This window comes from Plectrocnemia conspersa, unplaced genomic scaffold, assembly GCF_051122295.1.
Source record: "Plectrocnemia conspersa isolate PC_06_02 unplaced genomic scaffold, ASM5112229v1 ptg000005l, whole genome shotgun sequence".
NCBI lineage: Eukaryota > Metazoa > Arthropoda > Insecta > Trichoptera > Polycentropodidae > Plectrocnemia > Plectrocnemia conspersa.
The window spans coordinates 1,976,436-1,994,083 of record NW_028277169.1 but is presented as its reverse complement, the minus strand read 5'-3'; the positions used below and the strand labels follow the sequence as shown (position 1 = coordinate 1,994,083).

General features: G+C 28.4%; 1 protein-coding gene across 2 annotated transcripts in view; it reads right to left on the bottom strand.

The window, feature by feature from the left end:
- LOC148234650 (solute carrier family 7 member 14) overlaps positions 1-17,648 on the bottom strand; it is a 169,421-nt gene that overhangs the window by 61,537 nt on the left and 90,236 nt on the right. For both annotated transcript variants that reach the window (XM_088185669.1, XM_088185668.1), the window contains exon 3: positions 7,668-7,812. In XM_088185669.1, coding sequence (XP_088041795.1) covers positions 7,668-7,812 — 145 coding nt within the window. The remainder of the gene's footprint in view (positions 1-7,667; positions 7,813-17,648) is intronic.

Genomic DNA, 17,648 nt, shown 5'->3' with positions numbered 1-17,648 from the left:
TTTGCAGGCTATCGAGTGAACCTCTGTTTATTTTTAACCGTTCATCTGTATTCAGCGATGCTTTGTTAAGAATATTTTCTGAATGAATGGTACATATCTTCCTTCTTCTTTGGTTATATACTAGTATGTCTTCTTGAAGGCAATCGTTTCATATTTTTTTGGGTCATTCCATATTTTTTCAGTCGCTACTGGGCCGCTGCTTGTGCGAAAAAAAATTTTCCGATGTTTCTGAACACATATTATTTTTTAGACATGGAGTTAATAAATACAAATATTATTTTAGCTAATTTAATACAATAGGTAGCGAAATTATATTTGCCTCTTTGGCATTAAAGTAAATTTTATAGGTGATAGTTCTTATTAATACATAATATGCTGAAACCCGGGCGAGCGCTGTAAAGGTCATTAGTGAATCTTGATTTATTAAAATGAGTTCCTGAACATCCTTGCCTGTTAGAGGGTTCGTTCTTCTCTTGACCGCCGGTGTAATTGTTTGCGTGCCATATATTTTATGAATTTATGTAGAATCATATTTATACTTTCAATTTATTAGATCAATTATTAACAAAACTTATAATAATCATTCTTATTCATTTTATTGATTATAAAAACAATTGTTTATATAATCAATTATAATAAAATTTAAGATAAATCAGGTAGGCTTTCCTGGCATATAATAATTTTCCTAATTAATTTGAAATGATTGAGGCTGAGTATGGAGATTTTTCGTACCATACTGAAGTGCGATGGTTGAGTCGTGGAAAGACATTAAAGCGATTCTTTGAGCTCAGAACTGAAATTTATGTGTTCATATATGAGAAATCAAAACATGTCCCAGAACTATCGGATCTTAAGTGGTTGTAGGGTCTCGCCTTTTCAACTGATACATGTGAACACCTTAATATTTTAAATTTAAAATTAATTAGTAAATTACCTTTATTATGACATCATTTCGTTTGAAAATAAATTGTAATTATTCAAAAATCATATTATTCAATATAAATTCACCCATTTTCCAGACTGGGACAGTTTGTCTCAAACTTTTGCGAAAAACGTTTTCCCTTTCTAAGATTGCATTAAAAATATAGAAATGATTCAGAATTTTTTTAGGGAAAGGCTAACTGATTTAAAGGGCAATCAAAGATGTTTCAATTGTTCCAAAATGCAATTGAAATTCCGATTAACGACCCCGAAGATGATTTTCAGTTGGAACTAATCGATCTTCAAGCAAATGATAGCTTTAAGATATTTTTCAAAAATAAAACATTAAGTACCTTTTATGTTAAATTAAATAAATCCGACTTTTCCAAACGCCAGAAAAATTAGATGTGATCATATATATGTGAAAAAACATTTTCCAAATTAAAGTATATAAAATCAAAAAATCAATTACTTGCAAATTGGCATCACAAAATTAAATCCGAATTTACAAGAAATAATTTCGTCAAAAATCACAATTTAGACCTAATAGTAGCAAATTTATATATTTTAGTTTGGACTTTCTGTTCACATCATACGATATGTAAAACTAAAAAACTATATATATATAAATAAATTCGATACTTGGAATACATTTATTATTACTTTTTTTCTTTTTAATATAATATGTATGTAGTTTAATCTGTATGTGTATATACACGTGAGTATTTTTTTAATTGTTTTATTTATAACTCAATAGATAAAATAACGCCCATACAATATATAAAACTGTAAAGCTACACAAAGAAATAAATTTAATAATTGGAAGGTCTTTATTATTAATTTATTATTTTTTTAATTAGCTGTAAATATAAATTAGATATTCCTACGTTAAATTAAATATTTTTCTATTATAAAATAACATAAATTGATATTCTAGTACGATTCTAATGGAAATAAGAATGCATTTTTCATCCGGCCCCTCAGGTTTTTAAAAAATCAATCCAGCTCTTTTCTCATAAAAGTTAGTGATCACTGTTCTGAAAACGTTACAAACTGCGCTATTCAGTCCTTGTTAATTCATCAACTAATTATGTATTGTATAATTGCTTGCAATGAATGAATTTTAGTGCATCGTAGGTGAGAAAAGTCATAGAGTACTGGTGTATAATAGAGTATTCAAATGTTCCAGGAACTCCTCACATTCTCATTTCAATGTTTCCACAAATTTAGTCAAAGCCTCAAGTGTTTTAAATACATATTTGTAGCTCGCATTTATCTATGGTTAGAATCATAGCTCACTCGTGTGAACCGTTTAAGTAGACGGGTACTTTACACCGTACTCTTGAAGCTAGTTATCGAATTTCTGTTGAAGATTTATTGTAACCGACTATATAAACTATTCTACTGAATGCCAGTCATACTTATTTTAATGGGTGGTATTTATTTCTCCCGCTCGTATCTCATTAAATATAATCATGTGGTTTTGATTTGTCTGTCTATAATTTACCTTCAACTTCCGGATAAGTTACAAAGCGCAAACTTTGCGCAGTAATTAAACACGTGTTATAATAATCCTTCAAAGTTATTCCTAACACTCTGTCGTACATAGTTTGCGAATACTTAATAGCAAATTAACATCATTTACTAGTATCGTACACGTTAAGTAAACAAAAGTAGTATAAATTTAATTAGTCACTGTAAGTATTGCTATATGAAATAAAATCAAGAAAGTTGATTATGACGCGTTGCAATAATATTGTTGTATTTTATTAAATCAGTATATACATTTACTTATAATATATGCAAATATGTATTGTTACATTCGCAAAATGTGAATATAAAAAAACTTATAAGCTTTACGGTTCAATTCAAAATGATGTATAATTTAATAAAAATAATATTCTAGTCAGTATTATTTTTTATTACAAAAAATAGTATCAATAAAAATAAACATGCCATAATAATGGGGCACACAAATTAATGAGTTATATCTTTAAAAATAGTAAAAATATAAATAAAAAACCGACTAAGGTTATTTAAAATGTTAATTTAAGTATATATTTTTTAATATTTTGTAGTCCCACCCTTAGCTATAATTGTTGCCATATTGCCATCTAATAACGCAACTCAATTTTGGGTTTGAAATTGTGTTGAGCAACCTTTTCTTTTAATTTTGTCCATAAATGCTCTATAGAATTTAAGTCTGGTAGTCCTTACTTATGGCATAAATTTTTTTCTTGCTGGAATCTATGCTTTGAAATATTTTCCAGTAGCAATCTATTGAAGCGGATTTCAACATTAAAATATAAATGTCACTGTTCATACTACCCTCGAAAGTATACAGGTGTTTAATCCCTTCTGCTGCCATGCAAACACAGACCATAACGCTTCCGCCATAATATTTTACTTGTGGTACTAGATAATTTGACGAAATCGATTTTAATTAAATTTGACGTTAACACGTTAACACTAATTAAATAGTTATAATTGTTTAATTTTTACGACTAAGACCCGCACCATTTTTAAGAATGATGGTATACAATGTGTTAAAAGCAGCAAAAATCCGCAGTCAATTTTACATTTGTAATAAAGAAAAAAACCTGAGCTTCATATTGTATTTAAAATCAATACTAAAAAGCTTTGGGAAATTAGAAAAGGTATCATGAAAAAATACTAAAAAATAGCACTTAATTTCAATTAATGGTTTGCATTTTTAACTGTATTTAAATAAAATAATAATAATTGTATGCAATAGTGCACTCGAAGGGATGACTTACCTCGTGAAGGCTCTAGCGCTATGCAGATGATATAGGAATCATTGATTGGCATTTGTTTTTACCTGCGGTAAAGTTTTCATAATCGACTTTTGATTGAGCAAATACCCCACCGTGCGATGGTAGAAAATATTATTTTAATACAATTAAAAAAAATAAAAATTATTTATTTTAAGCAAAACCGAAAACCATAATCTGGAACTGAGCCGATATATTTTTTTGAATTAAACTGTAACGAAAACTAAAATAAAAAATGTTTTTATAGCTTGAAATAGTACATACAAATCAGTTACAAAATCTGCGTAATAAAACACCTTACATAATCAGAGATCGAAACGTTAGCAAGAGAGATGAGAAAAAAATACACGCGATTGTCTGAGTGCCAGCAATTGTATATTTTAGGCACGCCTGGTCAATGAGATATTTTCTATTTCGCTCGTTCGCATGCTAAGTGACGAGAGTGAGTAAGGAATACGAGCATGCAATTGCACACACTCACTCTCACCACGAGAAGGGAAAATATCTCACCGACCGGCCGTGCTTTAAGGGCACATATAAAGTTCACCCTGAATTATATACTGTATGTTATACTACCCGTGCGTCTTTTCAAACACAGAGTCGCATTAGGTCGGGTATTTTTATTTTCTGGCTCTTCCGAATTTACGACGACACCCATGCGCGGTGGATATTGTAAAAATACATTTCCATGTTTGCAAATTTATGAAGGACTCTCGGATTAGCAAAATAATTCAATGTTTTTGTATTTTACAATAACGCCTAAAGCGTTTTACGTTGTCAAAAAGCTTTGCATATTATTGAATAATAATATCTACAGCAGAATATCGTTATTCTCTGTATGACGTGTGCATTAGAGAATCACATAATAGTTTCGAAACATGTGAGATTTTCTAATGCAATACTGTTCTCAAAGACCGCTTGGAAAATCACATTCAGCGCCTAAGGAATTACGACACGTCAGACGCTGCTCTTAATGTAATAGACTGAAGTGAAATTTAAAACTGAAGATAGTGGATTCCAAACAGTCTATGACGTATCATATTCAGTTCCCGATCGCAACGGAAACATTCCAACCTGACGATTTAACTGGTCAACCGTTTAAACCGTACCTTTTGCTAATTGGTACTTTTCTATAGTCGGCAAATCGCTCTTCTGTATTTTTTTATTTCAAGTTGTTAATTCTTCAAATACACAGTGAAATATCAAGCATAATATTTATATTGCGAATTTTTATGCTCTATATTTTCAAGTCTAATTTAATCATTTTTGGGTCTGGTTTTGAGAGTAATTAAAAAATTCCACTGTTATTTTTGCTTCGAATAAATATTACTGAATCATAGATGGCGTTTTAAATACTCTAATTTTCATCCATATCATGTTTTATCGACAGTAAATTCACTATTGGAATTAGATTGACAGCAAATGTTGCAAATTACTGCATAAATAAATATATCTCCGATGTTGACGTTTACAATTTGGGATGACGATTGCAATTGGTTTATAAAGAAGTTTAAATTCGTTACAACTTTTTTCACTTCTTAAGTAACTTGACAGACAATTAGATCTATTTCGTGATCATTTTATCTTCTTATAGGATGATTGAATTATTAAATTAAATAAAAATACCTTACTCTATTATCAGTCAAACTACCAATATTTATATTTCTCCACTTGATTCATTCAAATGTAATTAAAGTTCACATTTTCGTAAAAAAATAATGTAGGACTTTAGTATTATTAATATTGCTTAATTTAAATTAAAAAGTTTCTGCAAAATGTCAAAATTTTTTTTATCTAAAATATTTTTTTTATGTTTCATATTCATTCTAACGATGCAGTAGATTTAAGCAGTTAAACAACGATTAAATATAAATACATATAAATTTTACACCCAAATAATGTTGAAAAAGCAATTAATAAAAATAAACGCAAAAATTATCATAACGTTTCAAAATTAGAATATATAAGGCGCAAATTTTCAGAAATCAGTGTTTGTGGGTCTAATAACATTCAAGGTGCTTTATAATACAATTAAGCTCCCGCATAAAAATAATAACCACTCGTGTGGGTACTTGAATTAATTACCCATATAAAACAATAATTACAGCAAAATCAAGAAAAGCATCTAATTTATATTTTGTGATTTTATAAATATATTTCATTAACTAAAAAGTTATAAATAAAAATAGTATATTACTTTTAAGAAGCTTAAAATGCTTTATTTCTCATGAACTTCAATTGGAACAAATGTGAAGATGCTTACACATCATAAGGTCAAATATCAGATCGAGCACATTAATATATTTAGTGTTAAAGAATATATTGTAAACTAAAAACATCTACAAGAATTAATTTATTGTATATATTTATATAGGAAAACATAATGTAATGAAAATGAAAAAAACAGAAAAACGACATAATGAATTTGGAAGTTAATGGAAATATATATCAAGATAAAATAACAGAAAAAATGAATACATATTACATTGAGAGTATAGAAGAAATTGTGAATTCAATACCTAAGTTTAGTCATTTAATAAGAAATAAAAATGTAGGTATATAGATTTAATACTAGAAATAGGGAAAATTAAGGATGGAATTATGTACGGAGGTGTTAATTCGTATAATAATATTCCTAGTATAATCCGCAAAAATAAAACTATGACATATTTCTTAAATGGAATAAAAAAACACCTTTGTGCATTTAGAATTAAATTATTATATGAAGTATTTTTTGATGTTATATAATATATGTTTAGTTGAAAATTAGCTTTTAAGTTAAATAAATTACTAAAATAATAACTATTAGTAATGAAATAAATCCATGTGCAAGGATGATATTTTTCGTTGGTTCACTACTCATGGCTATCTCAAAAAATATTTTTATTTTAATAAAAATTTAGCATAGGTTTTGAATTAAACATATATTGAAGAATTGTACTAGTAATTTGTAAAAAATAATTTGTTGGCCTTTACTTGTTTTCAGAGATAAATATTGTCAGCTGGTAAAAAAATATGTATGTTGGTGCTCATTTTTTTCAGGAGTGCACCATAACTTTCGAGTTATAATTGTCAGATTTGTATTAGAAAATAAAAAATAAAATAATATATCAATCAAAACTTTGTCTTCATTGTATGTTTTTTTCTTAATGTTTATTAACTGCAATTCATTCTAAACATATATTCGCACACATTTTTGTAAGACCGTATAATTTACTTCAGCAAAACCAAGACTTTTGCGAAAATAGCAAGAGATATAAAAATCCATTTAAATGATATATTAGTTAAACAGAAAAAATCACAAGGAGCATCGGAACATATAAACGCGGTTAAAATATTCAAAGCTAATTCAGTACTGGTCACGTAATTAACTTTTCCTCCATTAGGACCTACAATATAAAAAAATCCTTTTGTTTGGACTAAATTAGAAGCGGTTGAGATAGAAATCAACAAAGCATTTTCTATGAACAAAAGAGACGACGGAAAAATGATACCGAGGTCTTAGCTTGTGATTCTGAGCAGGGTGAAACTGGTAAGCAAAAAATTACAGATAAAAACTACTATCAACTAGGCTAGGGCATTGTCCTGGTACTTATTTTTTAATTGCAATACAATTTACTTTTCAAGTACATTTTGATATTAAATATTCCAAATAAAATTTTGTATGTATATCAAATATTTTGAGCAAAACATTATTACGAAAATGCAAAAGTTATAGCATACAAAAGCTAACTACAATCGACTAGGAACGGAGTTTGACAGTTACTCGCTCGATGATGTATGAAAATATTATTTATACATATAATAGAAATCATAAAATGTCACTGGAAATTTTATTCTACTACCGACAATATTTTTTATAATACTTTAGATAAAAATAATATGATATAAAAATTAAAATGGCAACACAATTTAAGGACGAGAGTTTTATATTTATTAAAAATGGTTACTCACTGATAGTTTTGGCTTCTTTCCCGTTTCCGCCTCCCTCTCAGCCTTTCTTCCCATGGCTTCCACATTCTTTGTACGTATAAGCCTCCCGAAGAGGGTGAGACCGTCTCTCTTAAGAGCATCTCGGTCCACTTCGTTCAGCTTCGCTCTGAAATAAAATTCAGTTGTTGAATCACTTGTTGCATGAATATAAATACAATACACAACAAGTTCGCTTATGACGCTGTAAATTCAATTATATCTAAACTTTTTGGCGTCTCAAAATACATAAGACATAATATCATTTTTTGTTAAAAAAAATTTAATCCTATCGGCTATAAACCATCTAGCTTATCTAACAATAAAAAAAATATAGTAAAGAGCGGTTTATTATTCATTTTCATATGTATATACGTCACACAAGTCTTTCACGAGTAGAATAAGTCTCTGACTATTGACCTGTAAAACGAGAAAAAAAGTTAGTTTAAAAAACTAGTATTAGAAAATTTAATGAAAAATTGTAAAATACTAAATATTATCTTTTTAATATACGTTGTAAATTAAACTTTTAAACACTTTTTGCATACGACATTTTTCAGTAAGATTTCATTTTGCAAAGTTACGACACCTTTAATTTTTACATTGGCCGCCATTTTGTAAATCCGCCATTTTTATACAGAATGTATAGGGGCTGCTCGGTAGTTCTATACGATTCTAAAATGTAATTTTTAATCTTTAAAACCAAGCAGTTAAGAGCAATAACTCTTCTGAAAGTCTCAAAATGGCTCGTATGGGGGTCCGATCGAACTGATACATCGCTTGTTTTGAAGCAAAAATCTATATTTTTATATTTTATTTGAATGTAGTTTAGGCTTCTAAACGTTTCATATATAGCAATCTTTTCGTTAAAATACAAACCTACTGAGTTACGAGTGTTTAAGTATTTATACTTGTCGTTATTTTGCAAAAAATTGACACATTGGATTCTGCTAGCATACGTATACAGAGTGCTTAAGAATTCTATACTGTCACAAAAATTTCAATTTAAAGATGTATAAATAAGCTCACACTGACCTTAACTATATTGCAAGTCTTATGAGCGTATGTATGGTGGGTCGATCCACTCATAACACTAAACGTGTTTTGAAAAAAAAAAACTTTTTTTTTTAATTTTAATTTTTTTTAAACAGTATCATAAGTATATTCGAAAGCTCTATTTCGTATCAAAAATTCAAGTCTATATCTTCAATACGAACCAAATACGAGCGTTAACTATATGCCGAGTCGCATAAAAGCTCGTTCGGGGTCCCGGTCAATATACCGTAAGACTCGGTTTTTATTAGAAAAAAATAATTAAAAATTGTTTTTAAATGAAAATTAAGTTTTTAAACACTTTTTGAATACAATATTTTTCAGTAGGATTTCATTTTGCAAAGTTATGACACTTTAAATTTTTACATTAGCCGCCATTTTGTAAAAAAAATTATATATTTTTTTAATACAAAACATATAGGGGGTGCACAGTAGTTCTATGCGATACTAAAAATTTAATTTTTAATCTTCAAAACCAAGCAGTTAAGAGCAATAACTCTTCTGAAAGTCTCAAAATGGCTCGTATGGGGGTCCGATCGAACTGATACATCGCTTGTTTTGAAGCAAAAATCTATATTTTTATATTTTATTTGAATGTAGTTTAGGCTTCTAAACGTTTCATATATAGCAATCTTTTCGTTAAAATACAAACCTACTGAGTTACGAGTGTTTAAGTATTTATACTTGTCGTTATTTTGCAAAAAATTGACACATTGGATTCTGCTAGCATACGTATACAGAGTGCTTAAGAATTCTATACTGTCACAAAAATTTCAATTTAAAGATGTATAAATAAGCTCACACTGACCTTAACTATATTGCAAATCTTATGAGCGTATGTATGGTGGGTCGATCGACTCATAACACTAAACGTGTTTTAAAAAAAAAAACTTTTTTTTTTAATTTGTAATTTTTTTAAACGGTATCGTAAGTGTATTCGAAAGCTCTATTTCGTATCAAAAATTCAAGTCTATATCTTCAATAGGAACCAAATACGAGCGTTAACTATATTGCGAGTCGCATAAAAGCTCGTTCGGGGTCCCGGTCAATATACCGTAAGACTCGGTTTTTATTAAAAAAAATAATTAAAAATTGTTTTTAAATGCAAATTAAGTTTTTAAACACTTTTTGCGTACGACATTTTTCTGTTAGATTTCTTATATAATCTTTTTAATATACTTTGCAATAAATAAATAATAAAACTTAAGGCCATCGTAACCTGTTAGGTTACGATGGTCTTAATTTAATTTAAATAAATAATATTTTACTTTTAAAGAAATGAATAAGAATAAGACAATATAAAGTTGGATGATTCTATAAAATTGATTTTTATATCAGTGAATCCCAAAGTGGGCGATATCGCGCCCCTTAAAAATTAAAATACAGATATGTACACAAAATGTGGCTTAAAGAATTAAGTTTTCCAGGAGGGTGTTAAGATTTTTTTTAAGAAGGGGTCAATTGCAAATTAAAATTATCATATTGACCCTCGTATAAATTTCGAGTTTACCCGCTTATATATAAAACGAGATTTCAGACCCTGAATAGTTACTTTAAAATATTCATAAGTATAATCTGTTACGCTGCGACTGTTTAATACTCATTAATAAATAAAATTATGACGTCATTCGGAAGCTGTCAGTATAGAAATAAATCATTGGCAATAATTAACCACCTGAAGATATGCTTATTTCATTAGGGCAGTTTTACCATTGGTCTATTTTGAAATAAATACGATAAAATGCACTTGGAAAATTATTTCTTATAATAAACCAGGCGCATGCAAGCGTACCTATCTCTATCGGGAATTTTCTATCTCGTAATAGGAATTTAGTACCACGCAAGCAAAGCACTCAGACTCGCAATGAATAATTTACGTGTGATATGCAATACGCTAGTTAAATGGAATATTTCATCATACCAATTTGTCCGATTAGTGGTCAAATATAGGTTGCGCTCGTCACGAGTCGAGATTGAATTTGTTCGATAGATTACATTAATAATCAATATTTTATGTTCTTTGCTCTACCGCTTCATACGGTCATCGGTAATATGCGGTTATTGGATTCTAATTGCAATGTACGTTGATAGTAATTATCTATTTATACATACATATCGATGGTTTGCGAACTACGGCCTGTTTTCTATTTTAATCCAGCTCGCTAACTAAAAATAGATTTCAATTTTTCAAGCCTTTTAAAATTTCAAATATGCACTATAACGGAACGGCCAACCATCGATCTGAGCAGTTACGACACTATTGCTTTGCTAAAATAAAAGTTTGTTAATTTATATTTATTTTTAATATTACGCATTTAAAAAAATAACTAAAAACTGTTGCGTTTGACTCCACTGGCACTCGCAAAACCAAGGACATTATCGCAGTAAGAACATAGGGTACGTGCTCTTGTTTACAACTTAAATCATTTAACACTTTCACTACCAGACTTACGCTAAATATTACCTTTTTTATTTAAATTTATGTATCTTTTGATACGGTCCGAATATTTCGTTGAATTTTTCTAGACATGTTATAAATGTATCAATGCATCAATTCAAGTTATTATTAGATGGTTCTCAACATGTGGTTCGCCGGAAATAAAAAATAATTATTACTTTTCCTTATTATTAGATTTTTAAAATGATTATCTTGATTTTAAAATTATAAAAACGAATAACCTAGAAATTTTAATTATAATAATTTAAATTGAGTTAACCAGCGGTTCTCAAATTTTTTTAAATTTGTAAAAACTTTTTTCAAGCAAACTTTTCTTATGTATTGTGACATTTTTACTAATATATAATTCATTTGCAATAAAATATTCACTAACCGTTGTAATTCACTCCATCGTAATGTGAAATTTTCCATGCACATACACAGATAATTTACATTGTCTTTCACGTGTAAATCACTTTTCACAATAACTAGTTATATAATGAAAGTTTAAAGTGTCTCGATTTTTTACCGTTTTTTGCAATTGCAACAATATTACCCCATATCGTTTATATTTGGTTTCAAATATTCGTAATTTTGCATTTTTCAGATATTCTGGTAAAACCCGATTCTTCTTTATGGTACCACAGATTCTATTTTTTTTTCATATATATTTTTTTTGCTATTTCAAGACTGTTATAAAAATCGTCCATATAAAGATGATGCCATATGTATTTATTGTCTGATGTTAGATGTGATATTGAATCTTGTAACGAAATTCCAGGTCCTGAATATATTTTAAATTTCGATATGTATCCTGACACTAATTCACATACAATTCTTATCACTATACCGTACTTTGTGAGCTTACTGGGGTTGTATACGTGAAAATTTAACCTTCCACACCATGGGATCATACCCTCATCCAGAGATATGTTTTGGCTTGGTTTGTACATATTTTTTAATCTTTCGGAGAAATAATCAATTATTTTTTGTACTTTGAACAGTAATCCTACAATATCAGGAACATTTTCATTATTGGAAAAACGCAGGTAACGTAATATTTGATAAAACCTATTTCTACTCATGGTTTTTGTAAATATCAAGGTTCCTATTAGTGGATTTATTGTCTAATACAGGTGTAGTGAGCCTTTTTTTACCAGGCCCATTAGCAATATCAACTCAAACCAATTTTTTAATTCTGGTACCGTTACATCCACCCATTTTTTAGATTTTATTTGCAGTTTGTATCTGTTGATGTGTTGATTATGGTGTCTATTCGTTTCTTCTGCAATAACGGGAAACAAGTCATCTTCAATAAAGTTTTGTGTCTTGTAAAGTGTTCATCTTCCTCATTGCTCATGAGCATCATAGCATGTGGACGATTTCTTTCATGAACAGAGGAGTCTGAATCACTATCACTATAATTTTCATTGTCACTTGGAATATCTATATATATTTAACACTATATTAAATAACATAAACTGTAATTATTTTCACGTAGATTCTACACTCGTATCTAGCTAAAAAACTATGTTTTATAAACAGTTCGTAATATTTTTCGAATATTCACTCGAGCACACGAAAACCAGATGCACTTCACACGATAGTATAACTTAAACCTAATTCTTATCCATAAGTTTTTATGTGTATCGTGCTAATAATTCAAAAATAATAAGTCGAAAAAATTCCCACTTTCTAAAATAATGTGTCACTGAGATTCGGTATTTCCAGTAAGCCAGTATTATCTGACGGGAGATAATATTTACTCACAAAAAATATGTTGGAATTTCCTTATAACAGGATAGAAAAAAATACAATAGAATCTTACTAATCTGACAATCTTGAGATTCTCAGTAATCCAATACTATCTAATGGTTAATGATATGATAAATTTTTAGTGTCTTGTACTTTTTATATATGTACATCGTATTTTTTATTTTTATGTAATTTGACTTTATTTCTAAGTAAACCCATTTACCCAATAAATTATTTTTAAATATACATATTTATATGTTTGTGTATAAAATATCATATTTTTTCTTTTTTTACACCGTCCGAAAAAAAAGTGTGCTGGATAAAAGTTTTTAGAAATTTGAAAAAGTTTGAGAACCGCTGGTTAACTCATTTTAAATTATTTTTATTTAAATTCCTAGATTACTTGCTTTTATAATTTTAAAATCATCAATAAATTTTAAAATATAATAATAAGGAAATGTAATAATTAATTTCTATTTCCGGCGAACCACATGTTGAGAACCTCTTAATAATGGCTTGAATTGATGCATTGTTACATTTATAACATGTCTAGAAAAATTTGTTAAAATATTCGGACCACATCAAAAGATACATAAGTTTGTCTGGGAGTGAAACTGCCTGATGAAAGAAATATAAAATATATTTATAAAACCTTCGCATTTGTCTAAATATAATTAAAAAAAAAAAATTAAAATAAAATGAAAATTCATACATTTATTTAGTCATCTTTAGAAAAAAAAGCAAATAAAACACTAAACATATATTTTTAATTTGACATGGAAACGAAAACATACACAGGATGCCAATTGGCGTTTGCGGTGCTTAACTTTCGGCACACTCAGGACGCCAATTGGTGTGAGCGGTAGGTAAAGTGCGAAAAAAGTTTGCTTTGCTGATTTTATTAAATTCACATAATAGTGTTGAAAGAACCTAACCTTAAATTTTGTATGGGTTCTTAGTCCCCTATAGCGTAGTATTCCTATATATATATATATATATATATATATATATATATATATATATATATATATATATATATATATATATATATATATATATATATATATATATATATATATATATATATATATATATATATATATATATATATATATATATATATATATATATATATATATATATATATATATTATATATATATATATATATTATATTAATGGCGGGAGCAACACAGTCGAAATTTAAACAGTAAATTTACACGAGATTTAAATAAAAATAATATTGTCGAACTGTTATAATTAAGTATAAAAGTTTTTTTTCTGACTTTTTAAACCGATAATTATGAGTTGTGTTTATAAAAAAATATTTTCCGTGCCATGTAAAAAAATCTGTACCACGACAAGTTTTCTACTTCTGAGGATGTCAAGAGACAGTTTCAACAAAAGTTAAGTGAAAGTGGAAAATCAACTTTAAGCGCAGAGAAAAACGTTCGTAAAACTTTTTATTTAAAATTCATACCTGCGTAAATAATAAATTAAATATGAATATTAAATTCAGGAAAAAGCATTTTTCTCTCGAATTCAGATTTATGTTGCCTAATAAAAATAATACGATGTTTTTCGCATGCCTTATAGTGTGCGACTCAAATTACATTTAAAAAACAAAGTTAGACGAGAAACTTGTATTACGATAGCGTATTCATGTGCATCATTATTACTCCCTTACTTTTCAACTCGAGTTTCGATGAAAACGGCAATGGATTGGTTCGATGCAACTTTAGATTTGTCAACAGCGTTTTGTTCTCTGTCGGGTTTCTCGGATATATCGAATTCCCCGAGCGGCAAAAGCCGATATCGAGATGAGCAGAAGTCAAGGATTACACCTAACAGGATATCCAATTCAGATTCAACTAGATGAGAAATGCATACAAACGAAGTTAACGATGCGAAGGTTCGCGTTAAAGCATACGACACAATAATGTAGTCGTACAATCACTATTATATTATCAACTATTGTGACAATACAAAGTGGTTCGAATCAAATCTAGCGATAAAATATTTTTTTAATCTTCAAGTTGAAATACATTTTTTTTAGAAAATAGTCCGTGTTGATCGGAATAAGCAACGTTAGATTCGGCACATTTTTGTTGAAGGAAAGTAATTTATTTTGAATTTCTAAAGTTCAATCGTACGATAAGCGGTCGTGTATTGTCGGGAAAAAGTATATAACATTTTAATAGACGAGTGCGATATTTAAGGAATAGATAACGATGTATGTATAACAAACTTTGTAACTTTGGTTTTCATTCAGCTCTTGTGTACAGATTGAAAACTAATAAATTTTATTAAGACATTTTGTATTTTATAAATAATAAAAATACACTAAAATAATTATAGCTTTTTGTTTATTAATTATTTATAAAATCATTTTTTTTATTATTAAAATATATATATATGTCAGTATGCAGAAAAAAACGAACTATTATCACCAGTGGTGTAAGTCAGTCCTTGCCAGTTTCGGAGGATGCTCAAAGAAGCGTTACAAAAAAAAAATAAAACCAATCGGAAAATATGGGAATCTTAAATACCCAACCCTTATCGGCTGATTTCAACAAGTAAAATGATAATGGATATTCTAAAACAGCTACACACAAATATATACATTTATTTATTAAAATTAAGACCACAGTGACCTCACAGGTTAAAATAATGCATCACAATGGCAACGAGCATAAAATATATACCAATTAAAAAAATAGTCATCCATAAATAAGACGATCAATTCTTTAATAAGCATTATGAAACCTAGAACGTTTTAGAATAAGAGCAAGTGGATCACTTTCGCGTTATTTTAAATCACTGAATTTGTATAAACTAATAACAGGTTTGCACGTTATTAAAAAAATGTCCATAAATCAAGCTGAATTTCCAGTGCTTTTCTAAAGTCACACTTATGGTATGGTATGAGTATTCCGCCGGCATCTAAGAATTTGAAAATTAATCGGTTATCGAAAGCCCACTTCAATTAAAAATTGAGATCTTCCTGTAGATCGATGGAATATGAAATCGACAGCATTTTTAACAACATCAAGTATTTTTTAACATTTAATAAAAAATATATATAATAATAAAGATATATAATTCAGTGAATAATTTTCTGTACAATATATCAAAAATTTTACGTCGTGAACCCTCAGCAATTAAAAAATCATGACTTCATCACAAAATACTGTTTTTAGCAGTAAAGAAAAGGTTGAAGTTGTTTCAGAGAATTAACAAAACAGTAGATACTAAAAAAATAAAATTTAAAAACAGATCAGGAATTACCTCACAAAACCCAAAAAAATTAACCTTGTAATTACTAATATTATTTAACGACTTCTCAGTAAATGAACGGGTAATTTGCTTTGAGATGATGTAAATTATTTTCAAAAGGGCTTTTACAGAAAAAAATACTATAAACCGTGTTTTTTGACATTACGATCGCATTTGGCGTGCAGGCATTATACATAAATAATTTTTTTAAACTGTATTAAAATAAAATTATTTGTCAACTTCCTGACCCTTATCTAATAGCGTCCCACAAGTTAAAATTTTAGGACCAATTTTTTCACAGAAATTATATCACTTAATTCGCTCACTACATTGCCATTTTATTTTTTTATGGAAAATCTCCGTGGAGCAGTAGATAGATTTTAAAACAAAATATTAATTATTAAGAAATGGTTCGACTAATGGCTAGTCACTGCAAATTCTATTAAGAGCGTCGCAGTAATGTTTTCAGGTAAAAGGTAAAAAGCTTTCGCTGTCGATAAATTAGTTAATAATAAAATATATATAACAAATTTCTAGACTGGGAAAATACGGCAATGTACCTAGGTCTCCCTTTAGATTTTAAACTTCGTATAACAAAAATAAAATAACCAGAGCAAAAACATCCTCTCATTTACTGCAAAATTAAATTTAATATCAAAAACAAATTACTTATCTAAAAATTTATAATGAGACCTGAAATTTCAAACATACTGGTAAATATTCAATACAACTTCAGACACAACAAAATAGTTTGTTAAAAATCGCTTAAAATGCTTACGATGTTATACCGTGATTTAAAAATTGATACCCGAACTAAAAAAATTAAACTAATAACAAGTTTATAAACGGCATCATAAGGATATTCGAAAGCTCTATTTTGTATCAAAAATTCAAGTCTATATCTGTAAAAAGAACCAAATACTAGCGTTAACTATATGCCAAGTCGCATAAAACCATATGGGGGCCCGGTCAATTTACCATAAGATTCGATTTAAAAAAGAAAAAAAATTTAAATGCAAATTAAGCTTTTAAACACTTTTTGTATACAACATTTTTCAGTAGGATTTTATTTTGCAAAGTTATGACACTTTTAATTTTTACATTGGCCGCCATTTTGTAAAAAAATTTTTTTTTCATACAGAACATATAGGGGGTGCTTGGTAGTTTTATACGATAGTAAAAAATTTAATTTTTAATCTTTAAAACCAAGCAATTAAGAGCGTTAACTCTTCTGAAAGACTCAAAATGGATAGTATGCGGGTCCGATCGAACTGATACATCGCTTGTTTTGAAGCAAAAAACTATTTTTTTGTTAAAATACAAACCTACTGAGTTACGAGTATTTAAGTTTTTATACTTGTCGCCATTTTGCAAAAAATTGACACATTGAATTTTGCTAACAAACATATACAGGGTGCTTAAGAATTCTATACTGTCACAAAAATT